Genomic DNA, 21,676 nt, shown 5'->3' on the forward strand with positions numbered 1-21,676 from the left:
TTCTAGATAAATATAATTGACCTTTAGTTTAATTAAACGTTATTAAACTAGAAGAGCTTGAGAAAGGAGTTTACACCTAGCATTTTTTTTTTTATTTTCACATAAACCGGGTGTCTCAAACCCTTACAATTCAAAAAGCCACATTTACCCACCAAATCAAACTAATTTACAGCCGGAAAATGTTACATTACCTTCTTTAAAAAAAAAGAAAAAAAAAAAGAAAACTCATAATATTTTATACATATACATATTAGGAAACTGTCAATTTCCATCATAGTATTTCTATTTCTGTTTTAGTAAAAGAGAGTGATATTTTTCGTTACATGGGATGTTCATATTAGTGAAACATTTTTGTAACAAAAATGACATAGTCTCCAATCTAATGAGAAGAAAATTGTGTTTAAAATATTACTTGTGTAGTGTCATTCAATTGTGAAAACGTATAGCAATAAATAAATAAATAAATAAAATCTGCACACATACACACATACACACACACACACACACACACACACACACACACACATATATATATATATATATATATATATATATATATATATATATATATATATATATATATATTTTTTTTTTTTTTTTTTTTTTTTTTTTTTTTGATTCTTCATATATTGACTCTTCATCATTTTTGCCAAAGCTGTAACGAGCCACTGCGGTCTCCCCAAGCCGCAGGTTGCAGACCTCTGAGTTTGGCCTCTTATTTTGAAGGTAATCCACCGGAAAGACCACATTTTCTCTTTCCGGTTTTCCTGCCGTGAGAAGGTGGTCCACCCCGGGTAGAAAAACACCGTCCAGAAACGGAGAACGGCTAGAAAAAAGTTTGGAAAGCTTCTCAACACTTTCAGACGTGTGGTAAAAAAGCCGGCGTCAGGTGGACAAGTTGCCATCGAAGTTGGAGGCGGATTTGCGGTGTTCGTTTCGGGGACAGAAGTCGGGAAAGTGTGGGGTGAAAATGGAGAGCCCAGCTGAGTGAGAGTGGGGTGAGGAGGCTGGATTTGGCAGGAGCTGCTGCTAACAGGCTAATTAGCATGGTCCCACACTCCTCCGGTAAGTTTAGACATGACATAAAAAAGTCACTTTATCAGTTTTAATCACAGAGTTGTTTATTCTTGTCTCCTGGAGACTGCCACCACATTACGTCCTGCTGAAATAAACCTTATCGTTATTTTTTTTTTGCCTGCGTAAAAAAAAAAAACACACACACACACACAAATCTAACGGGCCTGTGTTTAAAAGAAGAAAGAAAACACCAGGAATGCGCTTTGAAACTGTTTTACAGCAAGTTTCTTTAATAAACTGATAAGGATCTACTTTTAAAATGTGGTTTCCAATAAACTTGCTGCTTTGTAAACAAGTGTCTTGTGTAACTGTTTGCAATCATGTTTCTAACTCTGATGTAATTGAATGTTTTTTTCTTTCTCCTTTTTAATGCACATCTCATAGTAACTAATTATAACCTAGAAATACGCAGATTGCTGCTTTCTCGCCCAAATGACTTTTCCACGTAGCTCTCAAATCGCGCATTTATTACCCGTTTGTTATGCGGTTGATTTAATAATTAGTCATTATTTACACAACTGAATTAAAAGGAAATCAGGAAAAAATCATTTTATCTGCTGCGCAAACTCTCCACATCAGCTTAGGATGTGATTAAATTTTACAATTTTACGTTTAAACTAAGAAAGTTCATGTATGTCTTTCCAGGTGTTGCGAAATGTTTTTGTCAGTTGGAAGTCCTGTACCATTATTATTTATTATTTTTTAATGGGATGTTTGAATCATTTATGTATTCATTTTCAAGTTAAGTAATGATGCATTTAAGGCCTTTTGAATATTAAAGACTTGGTGCCGTTGGAAAGGCCAGAGAATGACCATTCAGCGATAACGGCTTTGTCTTAGTAAGAGAAACGATACAAAGATTAAAAAAAATTTAAAATGCAGATTTTGGACCAATTGTGGGCACTTCCTATTGTTAAATGGCTTGATCTATTTTAACATGTTTTTGTTTTCTCTCTGGCTGGGTACAGGATATCTGCTACAGGGTCAATTTGCTACTTTTTTTTGATTGAACTGAACACTTCTGTTAACATAAAAACGATTGTATTACTATCTTCAATAGTATCTGCATTTACAGAAAAGAATAAAGCTTGTTAATCATTTTTTACATGGCTCAAAATCTAAAAATGTGCCAGATCACAGTACAAAATTTTTTTTTTCTCCTGCAATCCCAAATTGTCTTACGTTTAGCCTCAGCTGCTCAGCATTTACATGTTGATGCGGACTAGATTATGTACAAATTGGATAATTTCTTTTGCATTCTTATCCTCGGCAAGTGGATTTTTGTGGATGCATTTGTTTCATTAGCTACATTCACGTGGACAAAAGTAATCAGAATAAAAATGTGTCATTTAAACACACCAATCAGATTAAGATCAATCGGAATGAAATTGTATTCCGAATAAGAGTGGTGGTTTATGCTGATTGATAATCCCATCAACCTGCATATAAACGTTTGTCAGTCTCAGGGTTATGCCGAATGTGGCAAACTGACCTGAGTGCGCCCGATGTAAACGTGACGTATTTCCGCGTTGGCGAGTGGCGGAAATACGCCGAGAAGCAAAACTGTCGGGCTCCCGATAAAACCTGTCTGTAAAAAAATAAAAGAGCTCAAAATTGTTGCTCATTCAGTAACGTTTCATATCGGTGTTTCTATTCTGAATAAATTTTGTGCATGTAAACATAGCTAGTGTTTGATGTGGTAAATTAAGTTCTTAATTACCTTTCTATAAGGTATGTTACATTGAATTAGATTTAACAGGTTGCCTATTAAATCTGAATTTACATTTATCTCCCTACTGGTAAATAAAAAAAAAAAAAAAAGTCTAACAGCGTAAACTCAACTTAAATATATCACCGGTAAAAGTAGCTACTGGGCTTGGGCCAGTAAGACATTGTTTTAGGATGACGTTGGTAAAAAACAGCACAACATCGCAGTATTGTGGTATTTAGGCACCATTTTAAATCATATTGGTGTAACATGATCTAATAGATTTTTTTAAAGCAAAAACGCAACAGATATTCATATGACTGCAGAGTTATATATATATCACTATATATATATATGTATATATATAATATATATATATATATATATATATATATATTATATATATATATTATTATATAGTATATGTTGTACTATATATTGTATAGTATTATATATATTTATGTCTATGTATCTATCTTGATCTGTTATGCTATTATCTTTATCTGTATATCTCTCATTTCTATGTCTCTCTATTATGTTATCTTCTCTCTCTTATCCGTCTCTCTCTCTATATATCTGTTCTACTCTCTGTATGTCTCGTCTACTCTCTCTGTCTGTCTCTGTCTCTCTCTTCTGTCTCTGTCTCTCTCTATATGTCTGTCTCTGTCTATTCTCTGTATCTGTCTGTCTCTCTGTCTCTCTTATTGTATCTGTATATGTATATATATATATCTATTATGTATATGTATCTGTATCTCTATATCTATATATATGTATATGTATCTCTATATATATGTATATGTATCTCTATATATGTCTCTGTCTCTCTATATATATGTATATGTATCTATATGTGTATATGTGTATCTCTATCTCTCTGTATATCTATATGTGTCTATGTATATCTATATCTCTATATATATCTCTATCTATCTCTATATATATATATCTCTGTATATCTTCTATGTCTGTCTATCTCTCTATATGTATATGTATCTGTCTCTATATATATCTCTATATATGTATCTGTATCTCTCTATATCTATCTTATATGTATCTGTCTCTCTCTCTATCTGTATCTGTCTCTCTAATGTGTCTATGTGTCTCTCTCTCTCTATGTATCTATAATGTGTCTCTGTCTCTCTCTTATCTGTATATCTATCTGGTCTCTGTCTATCTCTATCTATCTATCTCTCTGTCTATCTCTATCTCTGTTCTCTGTCTCTCTTTCTCTTCTCTCTCTTCTCTTATTTCTCTCTCTCTCTGTTTTATCTCTTCTCTCTCTTGGTTCTCCTCTCTCTCTATTCTCTCTCTCTCTCTCTCTCTCTGTGTGTCTCTCTCTCTCATTCTCTGTGTGGTTCTCTATCTCTCTCTATCTCTCTCTCTCTCTCTATCTCTCTCTTCTCTCTCTCTGTGTTCTCCTTCTCTTCTTTCTTTGTCTCTTCTCTCTCTCTATCTCTCCTATCTATCTCTCTATGTGTTGTGTGTCTCTCTCTTTATTCTTTTTATCTCTCTATATCTCCATGTCTCTTAATTTTTCGTATCACTTTTTCTTGTTGAGCAGTCCCACACCACCCCAACATGGCAGAAAGTCTTAGAAGGTTCGTATTTTTTTTTTGACCTCATTAACACCATAAAACATCACAAAATGGTACCTTAGGATATTTCTCCTAAATTAAAATCTTGGGAACACCATATGCTGTTATTGTTGCAAACATGTTGCCTTTCTATAATTTTTCCCTTCACCAGTCAAACTGAAAATGAACCGACATTGGTCGCCTGCAACCGGTGCTTTGATGCTTTTACATGTTGTTTATCTTGAACGCCCTCCGATAAGGCCAGGTTGCATGTTTATCGCTTAAACTGAACCTCTGTTAGCGATCGCCTGAGGATAATTACCTCTTACCAATGTTCTGCTGGTGATATGTAATTGTTTAATAACTCATGGACTCATTTTCTGTTTCGCAGCTTCACTCAACCATAGCCAAGAATTCTCCATGGGGGGCTGTTCAGTCCGTGGCCAGACTGTCGTGGACTCCGAAGCGTTTCCTGATGGATCAGAGGACGATTGATGACTGGATTTCCCTGGGAACATCTTCCTGAGGACAACGTCTCAGTGAGACTCGCTGTCCCGATTGGTTGTTTCTGTGCCGTCGGCCTCCGTGGTGTTTGTGCTGATGCGTTCTTCCTTACCGGGCGCCTGGTAGGTTCCCTGAAGGGCTTCTGGGTCTTCCTGCCAGCTGATTGGACAGGCAAGGAAGCTGAGACTGAAAAAGAAGAACAGCACAACAAAGAACAAGTAATCCTCCCAGGAGTCGGCATACGCACGGTGCACAATGTTTTCCTGACTATCTGGGAGGTGTTAAGGTGTTATGTCCATGGAGCGTAGTCGCTGATGCCAGCTCATCTGGACTTGGATGGGAGTGATCGGCCGTATTCCTGAGCGTCTGTCTGAGCGTGGCTACAGCCTGGCTGTTGGATGTCCGCGGTCCGTTGAGTCAGGTGTCGCGGTGATGAGGCAGGACTCCTGGTGGCCTGTGAGGCTGGCTGGGCTGCAGCCCCAGGTGATGTGATGGGGTGCCGGAACAGCAAGGTCCTCCCTGAGCCTCCAGGGGATGTTCATTTGGACCTGGTCAAAAAGGTCAGTAACAGGTCGGGGTGTAGCTTAGGGCTAAACGATTTTGTAAAATAATCTAATTGCAATTTTTTTTTCTTAATGTGATTTATTGCGATTTTTTTTTTTCCCAGTTTAATTTATCATGTGTTTTAAAATATATACAAACAACAAATCAATTTGTTTCCTCACCATGTGGATTAGTTGCTAAAAGACCCACAGCATCTAAACTCGGAGTAGAAATGATTGTGTTCTGCTTACAATATATTTCAATCAAAATTGCAATTTTGACTTTTCTCCGCATTAACCACAAGCAACAAAAAATGGCCTCTAAATAAAGATGTTTGTAAACAAGGACTATTTTAAAAATGAACTTTTAATGTTTCTATTGATCAGAATATTATTCAAAAGAACTGCTTTTAATTTAATTGGACATCAATCCTTGTTGAACATGAAGTGCTAAGTCCAACCAACAAGAAAGTCTATGTATTAAACTGATTGACCAGTACTTGATGTTTTGTATGATTATACAAACTCTAAAACTAGTAATAAAATTAGATTATCTCACTGCTGCAACTGTCTTCCCTTCCATGTGTAGGCAAACCCACATCAAACATTTTACTCACACCTAAAGGACGTGTCTAATTCCCTAATTGTTACATAGCCAAAAATTGCAGACCTCTGTAATTTGGAAATTGCGTTATTTTAAATCACGATTATATTGAAAATGCGATTAATTGTTCAGCCCTAGTGTAGATACACAACCGTCTCATGAGCGGACATGCGATATTAGGTTGACACGTCTGTCAACCTTTATTAACTGTCTTATGTCCATGGTGACACAAATAAATAAATAAAAAATTGCTTTTTCACCAATGGAGTAAAAGCTGTTTTAAAGAATCTGTAATTAGTGTAAAATGTATTAGTCTGTATGCTGCAGTTATGCTTGTTTAAATCTAAAGTCCAAATGGCAAACTAGCCTTGAAAAGACTCATTTCAGTGTTTTCTTTAAAAAACAGAATAAAGGTTTCGTCAAAGAATATCTCTCCAGTTTATTAGGAGGTTAGTTCAGGTTTGTTAGGTCCGAGTATTTAAGTTTTTTTTTTTTTTTACAATGATCAAGGCCAATCTAGACTCAATAAAAGCGAAAACGCCCCTTCAGTTTTAGCACCAATTAGAATCTATGAAAGAGATGTCAGCAGTTCTGGCTCAGTTCGTCCCATATTCCTGTCTTCCTATTTCTATTTAGTATTCCTAAACCAATTCATGACTACTTATACTATTGCCTATCATATTTGTTTCATCTGTAATATAAGGATTTATAGAAATTGGGCTACATAATGTTAAAATGTTATCCTACATGTTAAAATGCTGACATAACTAATGTGTAATCTAACTATGTATTATTTTCTAAAGTCTTTATTGGACCATATTCCCGTTTATTGTGGTTCTGATCCACATTTGTGCCGGCCTTTTTAGCTTATGGTCAGGCTGTTTACTCGCTCAGGCGGAATGCTAACAAATTAGCATTTGTTTGGTACAGACGGTCCTGTGGCACATGGTTCAGTTTGGTATAAAACCACTAAAACTGAAAGGTGAAAATGTGAAGGAGCCAAATTGGCAGCATCAGGTGTAACTTTGTCACTGTTAGCGGCTAACAGTTAGCCAGATACTACTAAGCTAATAATGCTGTAGCAGTTTTATGGCGTACCTAAAAGGCAGCCGGTTAATCGATTGTTCGGACATCTTTGGTGCTTTTGTAACCACGTATTGTGAAATTGAAAACGACTTAATTTCTTTAAAGAAAAAGACTGCGGCTCAGTGAGTAGAGTAGTCATTTTTTGACTCCAGCTTCATCCTGCCACTTGTTAATGTGCCCCTGGGCAAGGCACTATACCTGCAGTAGCCCAACGACCTGGTTACCGGTGAGCGACTAGAGGTTAAGTTGAACGTGTTTGCCATCGTGTGTGTTTGGGGGAACACGGCTCTAGACTTACTTCACGCTTTGCCAAACACACTTTGCTTTTAATATTTGCTGCAGTTTGAGTTGTCAGGTTAGGGAGGAGGGACTTAGTGGTCCTTCTTATGCTTTTTTTATACTAATTTAACTAAGGTTACACAAAATAAGAGAAAACACTGCAACAAACTGAAGGAACTAAAAGTAACATTTCTTGAAATTAGTGTATTTTTCTTTGATTTGAGCAGGTAAGTAAGACTATTTGCCAGTGGAATAAGATTTTTGCACCTAAATCATCTTATTTCAAGTGCAGTATAGCTAATTATCATATTTATTGGCAGATAGTCTTATTTCGCTGCTCAAATCAAGGAAAAATATGCTAATTTCAAAAACATTTTACTTACTTTTAGTTCCCTTTTTGCAGTGAATAAACAACTTTCTCGTACACAACCTTGAACAGCCCTGAACTTTAATCAATTTTATTTCCAGTCTCTTTATTTGTAGCTAACTGGCAATAATTTAGCTTGGTTTTTTTTGGGGGGGGATATTTTAAACAGAGAGCATGGAGAGCTATTAGGCTATACTTTCCTTGGCACTTGCTAAGTTAGTCAGCCTTGTGTTGTTTATGAAGTTAAAGGTCAATTAGAAGAAAACTAATGTGGATTTACTTAGTCCAGCGCAGGATGAGGTTCTAAGATGCCGTATTTTCTGTCTTCTTCAGGTTGATCCCCAGCCGCCTCAGACAGATATCTATAAGCACTTCATTCGAGGGGATGGCACTGCAAGTAAGACGGGGGAGGCCGGCGGCGTGGCAGCCGAGAAGCCAGACCTCGCCGGCGCGTATCCTGGCCAGGCACAGGCCGCCTCTCCCACTTCCGCGCTGGCTCAGACCCCCAAAGACCCGTCCAAACTGTCGGACCCCCAGCGAAAGAAGGTGGCCAAGTACCGAGCCAAGTTCGACCCCCGAGTCACGGCCAAGTACGAGATAAAGGCCCTGATAGGGCGCGGGAGTTTCAGCCGGGTGGTGCGCGTGGAGCACAAGAGCACGCGGCAGCCGTACGCCATAAAGATGATCGAGACGCGCTACCGCGAGGGGAGGGAGGTGTGCGAGTCGGAGCTGTGCGTCCTGCGCCGGGTCCGGCACACCAACATCATCCAGCTGATGGAGGTGTTCGAGACGGCAGAGCGCGTCTACATGGTGATGGAGCTGGCCACGGGCGGGGAGCTGTTCGACCGCATCATCGCCCGCGGCTCCTTCACGGAGCGGGACGCCACGCGCGTGCTGCAGATGGTGCTGGACGGCGTGAAGTACCTCCACGCTCTGGGGATCACGCACCGGGACCTGAAGCCGGAGAACCTGCTGTACTACCACCCCGGAGCCGACTCCAAGATCATCATCACCGACTTCGGCCTGGCCAGCAGCAGGAAGAAGGGAGACGAGTGTCTGATGAAGACCACGTGCGGCACGCCGGAGTACATCGCCCCGGAGATCCTGGTGAGGAAGCCCTACACGAACGCCGTGGACATGTGGGCGCTGGGGGTGATATCCTACATCCTGCTGAGCGGAACCATGCCCTTCGAGGACGACAACCGCATGAGGCTCTACCGGCAGATCCTGAAGGGGAAGTACAGCTTCTCCGGAGAGGTAAGAGCCGACATCTGTAGGCAAAGGCAAGGCAAGGCAAATTTATTTATATAGCACAATTCAGTACAGGGACAATGCAAAGTGCTTTACATGATTAAAATATAGCAAATTAAAACAGAATAAAAGCAAGTAGGAATAAAATGTAGATAGAAAATAGAACAAAAAAGTGGTGATTCAGTTAACTAGAACAGTTGAAGGCAATCCTAAACAAATGTGTTTTTAATCTTGATTTAAAGGAACTCAGGCTTTCCGCACCTTTACAATTTTCTGGAAGTTTGTTCCAGATAAGTAGAGCATAGGAACTAAATGCTGCTCCTCCTTGTTTAGTTCTGGTTCTGGTTCTGCAGAGTAGGCTGGAGCCAGAAGACCTTAGTGGTCTGGCTGGTTGATGCACTGATCTGTGATGTATTTAGGTGCTAAGCCATTTAGAGATTTATAGACTAACAGAAGTATTTTAAAGTCTATTCTCTGAGATACAGGGAGCCAGTGTAAGGACTTTAGAACTGGGGTGATGTGCTCTACTTTCATAGTTTTAGTGAGGAAGCGGACAGCAGCGTTCTGGATCAGCTGCAGCTGTCTGATCCACTTTTTAGGCAGACCTGTGAAAACACCGTTGCAGTAATCTATTCTACTAAATATAAACGCATGGATTAGTTTTTCCAGATCCTGCTGAGCCATTAGTCATTTAATCCTAGAAATGTTCTTCAGGTGATAGAAAGCCGACCTTGTAATTGTCTTTAGAGGCTTTTGGAGGTTCAGGTCTGAGTCCATCACTACTCCCAGATTTCGGGCCTGATTGGTGGTTCCTAGCTGAAGCAGCTGAAGTTGTGTGCTAACTTTTGATCTCTCCTCTATTGGTCCAAATGTTATTACTTCTGTTTTGTTTTTATTTAACTGAAGAAAATTTTGGCACATCCACGTATTGATTTCTTCTAGGCATTTACTCAGTGCTTGAGTAAATGCCTGTAGCCTTCGTCTTCCTCCTCCTCCGCCATATTTGGAATACATGCTGCACTCTGCAGGAGGCTTTGTCAACAGATTGACACAAGAGGCGCAGCTTGACACAGTTCCCAGACAAGCCTCTCTTCTCCTCTCCGACAAGAAAATTAAGACACGTTTTGAGTCGACGTTTAGTGCTTTAACACTCTTTGGTGTTTTTGTTTTCTGTTTTTACAGTTGCTCTCTTGTTTAACTTTTTTCTTGTTTTTCTCACTATTATTTGAACACCGTTATTTTTTTATGGCATACACTGCAAAATAGGAACTTAAAATAAATTCTCACTATTATTTGAACACCGTTATTTTTTTATGGCATACACTGCAAAAACGGAACTTAAAATAAGTAAAATGTTCTTAAAATTAGCGTATTTGTCCCTGATTTGAGCAGGTAAACAGGATGATTTGCCAATGGAATAAGAGTTTTGCACTTAAAATAGCAGCAACTTATCTCCATCATCTTGTTTCAAGTGCAGGATGTCTAATTATCTTATTTTAGGGGTCAAAATACTCATTCCATTGGCAAATAATCTTATTTGCCTGCTCAAATCAAGGACAAATGCACTCACTTTAAGAACATTTTACTTATTTTAGATCAGTTTTTGCAGTGTACATGTGTAGTCTATGCTCTGTAGCCAATGGCAGATTTCCTCACCAGAATACAATGAAATGGATTTAATAGAATATTTATTCCCTTAAAACCCTTTTTCACATGTTGTCACATTAAAACCATTTACTCTGCTCTTTATTGGGTAGTCCAACACAAACTTAACTCTTTTCTCTCCTTTTTCTTTCTATAAATAAAAATCTGAAAAGGAGGAAAGCTAACTCCGCGCCTCATCCTGAACACACCAGCCCACTTTAATGTTCGGTGGAGGCAGCGTCATGCTATGGTGGTGCCTTTTCTCCTCCACCAGGGCTACTAAAGCGGGTCAGAGTTGATGGGAAGATGGATGGAGCTAAAAACATAGCAATAGAGACAGCTGTTGAGTCTGGGAAAGACTGTGTCGGAAAGACCGGTTCTTATCGGAGCTCATTAATGTATTTGGAATGGCCTAGTCAAAGTCTAAAATAAATAAATGATAAAAATAATCAGTGCAAAAGCTGTTAAAGACCCAAACCCTTGCATCTGGAATCGTTTTAAAATATGGCTCTGCATTGAGAGCTGATTACCAATTCATACCACACTTTTCAGAATGTTTTTTTTTTTTTTTTCATTGAAAACCTCTTTATCAATTCCCTTCCACTTCCTAACTATGCACTACTTTGTGTTGGTTAATCACATAAAATGCCAATAAAATGCATTAAGTTTGTTGTTGCGTTCTGGTTTATCAACCGTTTAGCCACGGCATCGTAGCTGATGGAAGCAGAAGATAATAAACTAAGAACATTTAAGATCATTACAAACCTTAAACAATACATTCACCATATAGTTGACATACATTATAGCATACTTTTTCTTTTACTAATGTTTTATCCTAAAGAAGTGGGAATGAGTTATCTGCCTCGTAAGAAAATACCTAAAGATTCAATTCAAATTTAGCTGCTAGCTAATGTGTTATGTGTCCAATCATGACAGGATGGTCCCTTCCTTGAGTCTAGGAGACTTTTTCTGCCTGAAGGATTCTGAACTCAGAGTAAATTCACTTAACAAAAAAAAAAAAAACTTTCTGAAAATGATCATGTGCTGGACTGAGTGAGTGAGAAAGAATCCAGGGGCCAGAGGGAGTTGGTAGAGATTCAGAAAGCCTGCAGACGTATTGATCAGGACCACTTTTAATATATTTTAGCAGTCTGGCTGGTAGATTAATGCGGCATGGATGAAGGTTTTCCCACTTTTATCCTTGACGTTCCTGTGCAGCTGGAGAAAGCGCTGATTGGTCTGTTCTTCTATTATATGAAGTATAATGTTGATGCTTCCAGTGAGTTTTCTCTGGTAAGGCCCACAGATAATCTTTGCTCCTCACACAGACATTCCTGCACAAACAGTCGGTTTTGTAAAACGTATTTAGAAACTGTTGAGTCATTCCACTTTTCTGGGGATGAACTTTTTCTGGCCGACGTGTTCATTGACCTCCAACCTGACATCTCTATTCCTGCAGCCCTTTTCTGGCAGCGTGCGTGTTCACGGCTGCTGGCTGCAAACAGCCGAGCTGTCCGTGAGTCCGGCAGCTTTTCTCTGGGGTTAGCAGTGACATCTTTACTGGAGTGGAAAGATTTGTGGATCTATTAGGAAAGAAAGCAAACTCAAACATGAATAAATTAGGTTGTATCCAAAAATGTGGCACCTCCAAAGAGAAACTGCTTTGAAAAGATTATCCAGGAAAAACAACAACAGCAGGAAGAGTTTATTTGAAAAGAGATCTTAATGCTCCACATGTGCTGATATTATTTACCTTTGCAACAGTTTGTAAGAATAATTGGCTGCTTTAAATCTAAGACTTGACCTTCCACCATCACTTTTTCTAGTTTTATCTATTGTTGTATACAGGAGTGCATTTAACTGCTCCTTACCAGGTATTCACCAATGCTTCATCTAGAGAAATTGGCCAATTATTTACTCTGATCAAATCTTTTAAATGTTTTTTTTCCCCCTTTTTATTATATTAATCCAAACTAAGACCTCCCTCCCTTTCTATAAATATACGCAACTTGCAGCACGTTTTGTGCTGATGGACTTTTTATGGTTAAATAACACTGAAATAAGCGTTGATGCATGAACGGGCATTATCTTAATTTGCTGTTGGATTTAAAACTACTATTTCTATTATGTCTCCTTTTTAGTGTTGCGGTCCTAAGAAATAAACATTCGAACGCTCAAAATCAGCTTTGATAGGTCAGAGCTCAAGAGAAGAGAGGTAAAGTGTGTCGGCCAGGACAGGCAGGATGGGGTCCGTAATTCTGCTCCATGTTTGGTATGAAACTAACCAACTAAAGGACAACTCCGGCTTCAGGCTAAACTTAATAGCGTTTTCTTGGTGCTTCAGAGCTTACAGCATCCTGCGTCTTTGGCCGTTTACACGAAGACTTCACCGGTCCAGAAAAGAAAATCCCAATTCTGACATCTCTAAGAAATATGGGCCCGAGCGTAGGAGTTGCGACGCAGCAGACCTGAGTGTTTTTTCTCCCTTGGGGTTCGGCTCCCGACAGCTGGGATAAATAATGTTCAGCTGCGGTCCAGGAAGTAGTCATAGCCGAGGCATTGCTGTGGGAGGGCAGAAATGGATGCGTTTTATACGTGTGGTGCGTGTTTGGCCCACCGCGGAGATTTATCTGCCGAAAGCACAGCAGGGGGGCCAAAACAGGGCAAGGTGAACTAGGTGTGTGTGTGTGTGTGTGTGTGTGTGTGTGTGTGTGTGTGTGTGTGTGTGTGTGTGTGTGTGTGTGTGTGTGTTTGTTTTGTAGGCTGTAACTCCTGCCAATGCAGGGGGTTGAGTTTGACTCATGCTGACAGTTTATGTCTCGCTGCAGCAGAACAGTCGTTACTGAGAGCGTTTGTCTGAAACGTGGAGCTCAGCGAGGCGCACGCGGGAATCGAACCCTCCAACACTCTGCATCCAACCGGAGGCCATGCGATGTGCAGACTGGATGTGGACAAAATGTCTCGTGACTTCAGGGTTTTTGCTGCTTGCTTGCACGTCGTCCGGCGCTTCGTGTTTCTGCCGCCATCTGCTGTTCAGAGGGCAGAACTGCAGACTGAGCCGTGCACGCTGGAGGAATATTTCTGTTGTCTTGTTTTAAGCACAAGACGTTCCGACACATAATAGAGTTTTAAAAGTCCACTGTTGATGTTTTGAAGTGCAAATATTTCCGCAAGTCATAAAAGTGAGAGCATTATAGCAACATAAACCACATCAACAAGATTATGCTATGTAGATTATTATATTATTGTTCCTACACTGCAAAAATGGAACTAAAAATAAGTAAAATTTTCGTAAAATTAGTGTATCTGTCCTTGATTTGAGCAGGTAAATAAGATTATATGCCAATGGAATAAGATTTTTGCACTTAAAATAGGAACAACTCATCTCCATCAACTTATTTCAAGTGCAGGATGTCTAATTATCTTATTTTAGGGGTCAAAATACTCATTCCATTGGCAGATAACTTTTTATTTACCTGCTTAAATCCTGGACAAAAACACAAGTTTTAAGAACATTTTACTTATTTTAGGTCAGTATTTGCAGTGTAGGGCTCATCAGTATATCAAGACTTTAAAAATGTCAAGATTGTTTTGGTGTCTAAGATGAGACATGAGGCCGGGACTTAAAAATATGTCTGATTTTATTATACCAAATCCGATTAATCGTGTTTTTTTCACCTCTTTTTCATTTCACAAAAAGAAATAAAAGGAATTACATTAGAAACTTTTGTCAAGTATTTTGTCTGGGAGTCGACCTGAATTCAAAGTGGGACTAAATCCAAGCTGTGAAACATGCTTGTAAAACAAGATGGCCGCCCTGCCGTCGTAAACAATGAAAATATAACCAAATGTTTGCGGTTAGTGGTTTCACACAATTAGCTAATAGTACGTCACTTGTGTAAGTTCAAACTAACTTAAAAAGAGTAAATGAGTAAATTAAAGTGTCTCGTCTGACATTTGGATAATATATTTTCCTAAACATATATTCTGCATAGCAGGCTAGCCTCTTCATGGAAGCCCAATGAGTGCATTTGGCAAATAAAATCCTGGTTTTCCAAAAATAAAATCTTAATAAATTGCAAATTTGCACCAATTGATTCGATCGATTCATTTCCCATAATGAGATTGTTTATATCGAGATGGTCTATGCTGCGTTACAATTATAGTTTTATGTATTCCAGTAGGTGGAATGTATCAGATGTTTAGCTACAGGTGTTTAAAAAAAATTTGGGATTTGGGATAAAGTTTTGATCCAGAAAAGAAAAACACATTGAGATAAATATCATATATCAGCATTCAGCCTAAAAATATAACTGTTCCTGAACACAACAGGTTCCTATTCAGCCAAACATCAACCAGAGGGATGAATCATTTTGAGCGACCGTTATTAGCAACTTTCCAGTTCTTGAGTTGCGCATGTCGCTGACTTTTCCTCCCATTTCCTCTCTCCTGTCTCCGCAGCCGTGGCCCAGCGTGTCCAACCTGGCGAAAGACTTCGTCGAGCGGATCCTGACGGTGGACCCGAGCGAGCGGCTGACGGCGGGCCAGGCCCTCAAGCACCCCTGGATCATCAGCATGGCGGCCGCCTCGTCCATGAAGAACCTGCAGCGCTGCATCTCTCAGAACCTGCTGAAGCGCGCCTCCTCGCGCTGCCAGAGCACCAAGTCGGCCCAGTCCACGCGCTCCAGCCGCTCCACCAAGTCCAACAAAGCGCGCAGGGTGCGGGAGAAGGAGCTGCGCGAGCTGAACCGCCGCTATCAGCAGCACTACAACGGCTGAAGGATCTGCTGCGCTCGTTTGACTCACAAAATGCCGATCGTGGACACCGGCAGTGATAAAAGCCAAAAAAACGCCTGAAGGACGTTGATTTAAACCTTCCTAACATTTCAAAGTGCTGAAACAGGACATTACGAAAATGATGAAGACACAGGTTGGACCGTTTGGTTGTTTCTTCTCCATCTGCGTTATTTATTTATTATTGTGATTTATAAATCTCCATTCAAACGGTCACTGGGTAATGACCTTCCAAATGGATCTGTTGAACAGAGTTCTGGACGCCGACGTTTCTAAGAAGCAAGACGTGTTCTTTGAAGTAGGGAGAAACAAATTGTCCCTTTTTTTTTTTTTTTTTTTCGTTTCTGATCAAAAGTGCTGTGAATTTATTATTGAACTCTTTGTACAGTCCTGGCGATGTTGTCAGTAATCCGATTACAGTGAAACAGAATCACCGCCTGAAGGATAAAAGCAAGGCGTGTTTTCAGTTTCAACCTGTTTTAGAAGATTGTGAATCCGTTAAGGTTAAAGCTTTGTAAGTTTATTTTAAAAGCTTATTTTAGAAGTTTATTGAACTCTAAAATGCTCCCCATCCTCTCAGCTCATGCTGTCAAATGTCATATGAAGCAAACGCCTGCACCTGTGTGTGCGGCACATGGTAAAAGAAGGAAATGGCGTTCACAGGAACTTGCTGACTCGCTAAAAGTTAAATACTTTTTTGGTGTTGTGATGGACATATGAAGGCGTCTTATTACCTATCACAGGTTCATTTAAAATATTTCATAAAGTCCAAGAATTTGGTTCTTAGACTTTTTTAAAATGTAAAACTTTTGGTACACCAGCGCCCTCTAGTGTTCTGTAGACAAAACACAATTTAACTCAAACTTCCAGGGGTCAATTCCTATTTTTCTTTTTAAACTGGGTTCTGTTGAGATTATCAGCAGTCAGTCTTCCTGTTAACAATCCTCATGATGTATTTAATCATTCTGGATAAATACAAATGAGGGTTTTGCACCAGTGATCGGCAAAATGTATTTAGCCCTAGTAAAAAATAAATAGAAAACAATTCAAAATAAAATTTTAATACAGCAAACTTTCAAGTTGGCGTTGAAGATACACTTTCTTGGGTTATTTTTTTTATATATATATTTAAGGAATGTAGCCCATTTTAAAAAGTACAGCACATAAATTGCAGCCTAATGCTATAAAAGGAGCCAAATGTATAATTATTGTCATCCAGTTGTGAACTTTCTGTTTCAGTTTTCAGATAGAATATGTGATGAAATTAGACTCTCCTATATCCTTTTATATAGAAAATTATTACTCATTTTATTTTCATTTTTGATCAAAATTATTTGGAGTCCAATTAGTTTGTTTATATTGCCACAATTTGCAAGGCAAATGTCTCCAAGTCATGTCCAAAGGTGCAGAAATAAAAATCAACTCGATCCAATTCATATCCAACCGAACCTGGTATAGAGACAGATTCAGTTGCATAAAGTCAACTTTGTGTATAACTGTGCATTCAAATCCAGTGGGTCGTATAATGCAAGGGGATCAAAGCTATCCAAGGAAGCAAGGTTGACTCACAAGCAGCTCATGGCCTGCTGCTTTATAAACTTTAAACCCTGTCAGGTTTGCAGTAAATGATTATTGAAGAAATATATTTATCCATATATAATGTTTGTAACAATGGCCAAAATGAAAGAGTAGTTTTTATGATATCAAGCGCCGTGCTGTGTAATGTCCCGTTTATTTATATAGTCCCAATTCACAACTAAATCTAAAGCAAAGTGTTTTACAAAACTGAAATAGTTTATAATAATAAAGTGTTGCTGTTGAGCTCTGGTTTTAATGATTTTTACTCTGTAATGTTTGTCTTTTTTATATAGGAATGTCAGACTGCTCCTTTTGCCAGCCGTCCATAACTATCTGGAGATAACATAGATTAGTTGTCTGGTGAAATTAGTGCTTGATTAAAACTGGGTTTGAACACAGGAACGGTTCTTCCACGCTTTCCTGTTGTCATAACTTCCAGGTTAGTGCCCTCAGAGAGGTAGCAGCGGCAGCCGTTTCTGTTTTCACTGTTTTTCACGGGTTTTTATCAGCATGCATGCATCAAGTCCATGGAAATGGGGAAAAAATGTGTCCAGTGAAACTAAAAAAATCAAAAAATACTCTGAACTTTAGTCTGTTCATGCCGTTTACTAACTGCACACTGCAAAAAGGGAACCAGAAGGAAGTAAAATTTTCTTGAAATTAGTATATTTTTCCTTGATTTGAGCAGCGAAATAAGACTATTTGCCAATGGAAGAAGTAGTTTTACCCCTAAAATAAGATAATTGGGTATCCTGCAGTTGAAATAACATGATGGACATGAATTGTTCTTATTTTAAGTGCAAAAATCTCATTCCATTGGCTAATAGTCTTAGTTACCTGTTCAAATCGAGGACAAATACACTAATTTTAATACATTTTTGTTTACTTTTAGTTCCTGTTATGCAGTGTGGAACATGTCATGATGAATTATGGCAAAGCAAACTCCAGATCTCTTTATCTCTTTGATGAGACCCGTCAAAATCAAGAGCTCATCTAGAGATGAGATAGTCTTTTATCACAATAAAAAAATATGTATCTAGGTGAGATCATAAAAACTACAAGACAATACAAGCTCCATGTCTTTCAAAATGACAATCTCGCAATCTTGCTATCTTAAAATAATGAGATTATTTCACAATAAGGTTAAATTTGCATCTTTAGATGAGATAATGAAGTTCATCACATGAAGAAATAAGTTAATTACCAGTCAAACAACCTCAAGGTCTCATCTTGACATAATTGGACCGTCATGTCAGACCAAGTTGGCGATCTTGTCTTTAGATTAAAAATGGTTATAGCAGCAAAACATGCTTCGTATCTTGTTATCTTGAACTTCTTAGGCCGTGTTATGTTGAGGTAAAGAGATAATTGTGTCAAAATCAGCTTGGATCTTATGCCTGGATGATGATAAAACAATACAGTTATCACTGCAACACAAGCTTGAGATATCATCACGAGACACTAAAATGGTCGTGAAAAAACGTAAGACCGTGAAACGACCAGATGATGGGATGAAGATGCAATTCTGAGACATTTTGGGATTACAAAATAGTTTCCATGCACAGCTTTGACGTTTTGATCCCTCAGATATTGTATTAAACCCCAAAAAACGTACCTTTCCTTTATGCTCAGCCATCCAGCCTGAAAGACTTTGTTGAAACTGAAACTTTTGAGTGTTTTTGATTTTAAAGAATAATATTTCTTTTTCAGATGGTCTTATTATCAGATATTCTGGAACCTCACACACGGACAAACTAGCTTTATTGGCTCTAAAGATAAACCTGATTAATACGGCCTGAATAATTTCTATTTTTAGTAATTTGTTTGTGTATAAACTCACTGTCCTCACATGATCTGGAACTGGACACACTGGTGAATTAGGAAACAAAGCGTTGGTGTTGAATAAGAACCTCCAGCTTTATTTTCTTTTATAGTTGTGGAAGTTAAAAACAAATAAAAACCATAGAAGCACTTCATGTACAGTTATTTTTTCCCCCACTTGGTTTACAGATCTCATCAGATGCTGCTGCGATGTTTCCCGGTGTTAAATTATCTAATTGAGTCACGTCAGCTGACCTCGGGTTTTCCACATTTTTTACTCCTTTGTGTTGTTTTAACCTAACGCTGTTGATTATTGTTAAAGATGGGACCACATGTAAAACTGGGCGTAAAAACTAGCGTCAGTGCCCTCAAATTTCTTCTCTCTCTGAACCCAGAATGTATCCACCTTTGCTATTAAAAGCAGCATTTCTAGGTTGTGTTCTTAAATAAAAACATCTGCAACTAAAAAGCAGCTGTGCCAACAGCGTTTTATGTGAAGGATCTGTTGAAGGTGTTTCTCTGAATGAAAATATTATCTAAGTAAAGTCACAAATAAATACATTAGACTTTAGGAGTTGCTTTAGTTAAATTAGAAACAGTTTGAGGGCGTAATGCTCTAAAGAAATATTCAAATAATTTTGTTTTCTGAAAGACTGCACAGTTTTTACATTTTTATGTTTCTGTGATTTTGTGTAAATGCTGTTTTTTTAAAAGGTAATCACTTCGTTTCAACACTGTTAGCTGAAATTCTTTCAGTTTTTTGTGTATCACAATGATTAACTCTTTGATTACTCTTCCTTTTAACTTTGTAGATTTTTTATTTTATTTGTTTTTGCCATTAAAGCAATCAAACAACCTATTACTCTTTTATTTGGATTGTTTTTAATAAGAAAAAGACTTGTAAGAGCAATAATATATGTATGTATGTGTGTGTGTATGTTGGTTTTTCAAATTCATTCGTGCATTGTATCTTTTACTGAAACTTCATTTCAGACTTTGTTACATTTGTTTTAAAATGACTCACCGCTGAAGCAAAATGGCCCAAAAGAAATTAAAAGTTGGTGGACACTAACATCTGAAAAACTGACCCAATTAAGCAAATATCTAACTAATTGCAAAAAAAGCTTTGTATATATTTTATTTGAGCTTATTTTTAATTAGAATTTGTTTTCTTGTGCTTTTATTAAAAATGTGCCACTTTCCTGCCACCACAGCATCACCAACACAGGGGAAGCAGTAGGATTGGGCTGAATTCACTATTGATAAACACATCTGTTGCTATAGAGGTGGGTCAGATGTCAGGACGTCCAAAAATGTCGAGTAAAGGCAGTGACAGCTGCTCTAGAAGATGATGCTACAGATCTCTGGAGAGCATGACCCACATTTGTAGTCTGTGGGTGTAAAGGCAAAGGATTTGGAGGCTTGTGACAAAAAGGGCGGTCAAAAAGCCACTTTGGTCAAAGGAAAATATCATAAATGGATCTAAATTCTGAAGGATGAGCAGCAGAAGGTCACTGCAAAGTTATTTAATCTGATGGGTCCTCCTACTGATTATAGGACACCATGTTAGGGGCAAAGAAAATGAACATTTTGGACCTGTGGTCAGGAAACGCCACAGATGTTAACCCCACTGAGAACCTTAATATTATTATATTATATATCTTTATATTCACATAAATGTGATATAGATGTGATAAAAAAAATAAAATCTTTAAAACTCTCTCAAGACAAAATGTTTTTAGAAATGTTGAAGGTACAAAACATGCCCATTGCATCACTACCAAAACGTTTTGCCACGACTGTTCATATAAATAAAAAAGTCTTACTTCTGGTTAGCATTCATTCATTCAAGAAGGTTTAGATATATTGGACGCAAGTTAACTTCCATTAATCAACGCAATGATTAATGGAAAAAAATATTTGAGGAAATACTTAAGTATTTTTCCAGTAAGCAGAATGACTGTAACATCTTTTAGCATTTTTAACCAAATTTGTTAGATTTTCAAGTCAGTTATCTTCGAGTGTTTGTTTCAGAGTATTGTCGGGAACTTTTCAGCTTAAATAAAATATTAGGAGTATTATATTAAGAGTAGAATAGAAAATATAAGAAGTATGAGACAATTTAACAGCATTTGTCAGTTTCCCAATCATTATAGTACCTTCAATATTCAATTCATTCAAAAAGACTCTATGAACAGATTAAATGAATAGTACATAGGAAGTTCAATGTGTACCTCATAAAATACTATTCAAATTAGGCAATACAACCATATTAAGGATAAAACTATCCAGCTAAAAAAATATTCTTTATAAATAATAACTTGTAATTAGTATAATAAGTTATCGCTTGAAATAAGACATTTCAGACTGGTTAAAAACGGAACTTCTTTATCCTACTAATGTCAAAGCTAAGAAAGCCTCTACAAAAAGGGAAAATCAAAACATTTTCTAATGAAGTTCAATCTTAACTAGATTGAAAGTTTGAGCTTGGTATATTTATTTTGTGTCATACACACACAGGATACACACAATGTATACAGGAAAGCAAACCCAGTACATATATCCATGCAGTAAATAGAATACGACGGGCTAAATTGGATTCAATGTCAGATAAATAAAAATGAAAAAAAATAAACCGCTCCACTGTTTTTTTTATATTAAACAGCGCCCTCTCCTGGCAGAAACGCAGAACGACTGGACACCATTCAGGCTGGACTGAAGCGGACGGAGGCCCTGCGGGTTGCCAGGTTTTACATAAACCCCAAAACTTGTTATCATTCGGGAGTTTAAAAAAATCATTAAGACATATCAACAAAAGTGCAAATACTTAAGCTATTTTTTTTA

The 21,676-nt window shown here is 38.0% G+C and overlaps 1 protein-coding gene across 1 annotated transcript; it reads left to right on the plus strand.

Moving 5' to 3' along the window:
- Positions 1-747: 747 nt before the first annotated feature.
- Positions 748-19,689, plus strand: pskh1 (protein serine kinase H1). The gene is made up of 4 exons (XM_012860442.3): positions 748-1,065; positions 4,754-5,426; positions 8,078-9,001; positions 15,101-19,689. The coding sequence occupies exons 2-4, from the start codon at positions 5,358-5,360 to the stop codon at positions 15,416-15,418; spliced, it is 1,311 nt and encodes a 436-aa protein (XP_012715896.2). The 5' UTR covers positions 748-1,065; positions 4,754-5,357; the 3' UTR covers positions 15,419-19,689.
- The last annotated feature ends 1,987 nt before the right edge of the window (positions 19,690-21,676 follow it).

The sequence above is a fragment of the Fundulus heteroclitus genome, chromosome 2 (assembly GCF_011125445.2).
Source record: "Fundulus heteroclitus isolate FHET01 chromosome 2, MU-UCD_Fhet_4.1, whole genome shotgun sequence".
Classification (NCBI taxonomy): Eukaryota; Metazoa; Chordata; class Actinopteri; order Cyprinodontiformes; family Fundulidae; genus Fundulus; species Fundulus heteroclitus.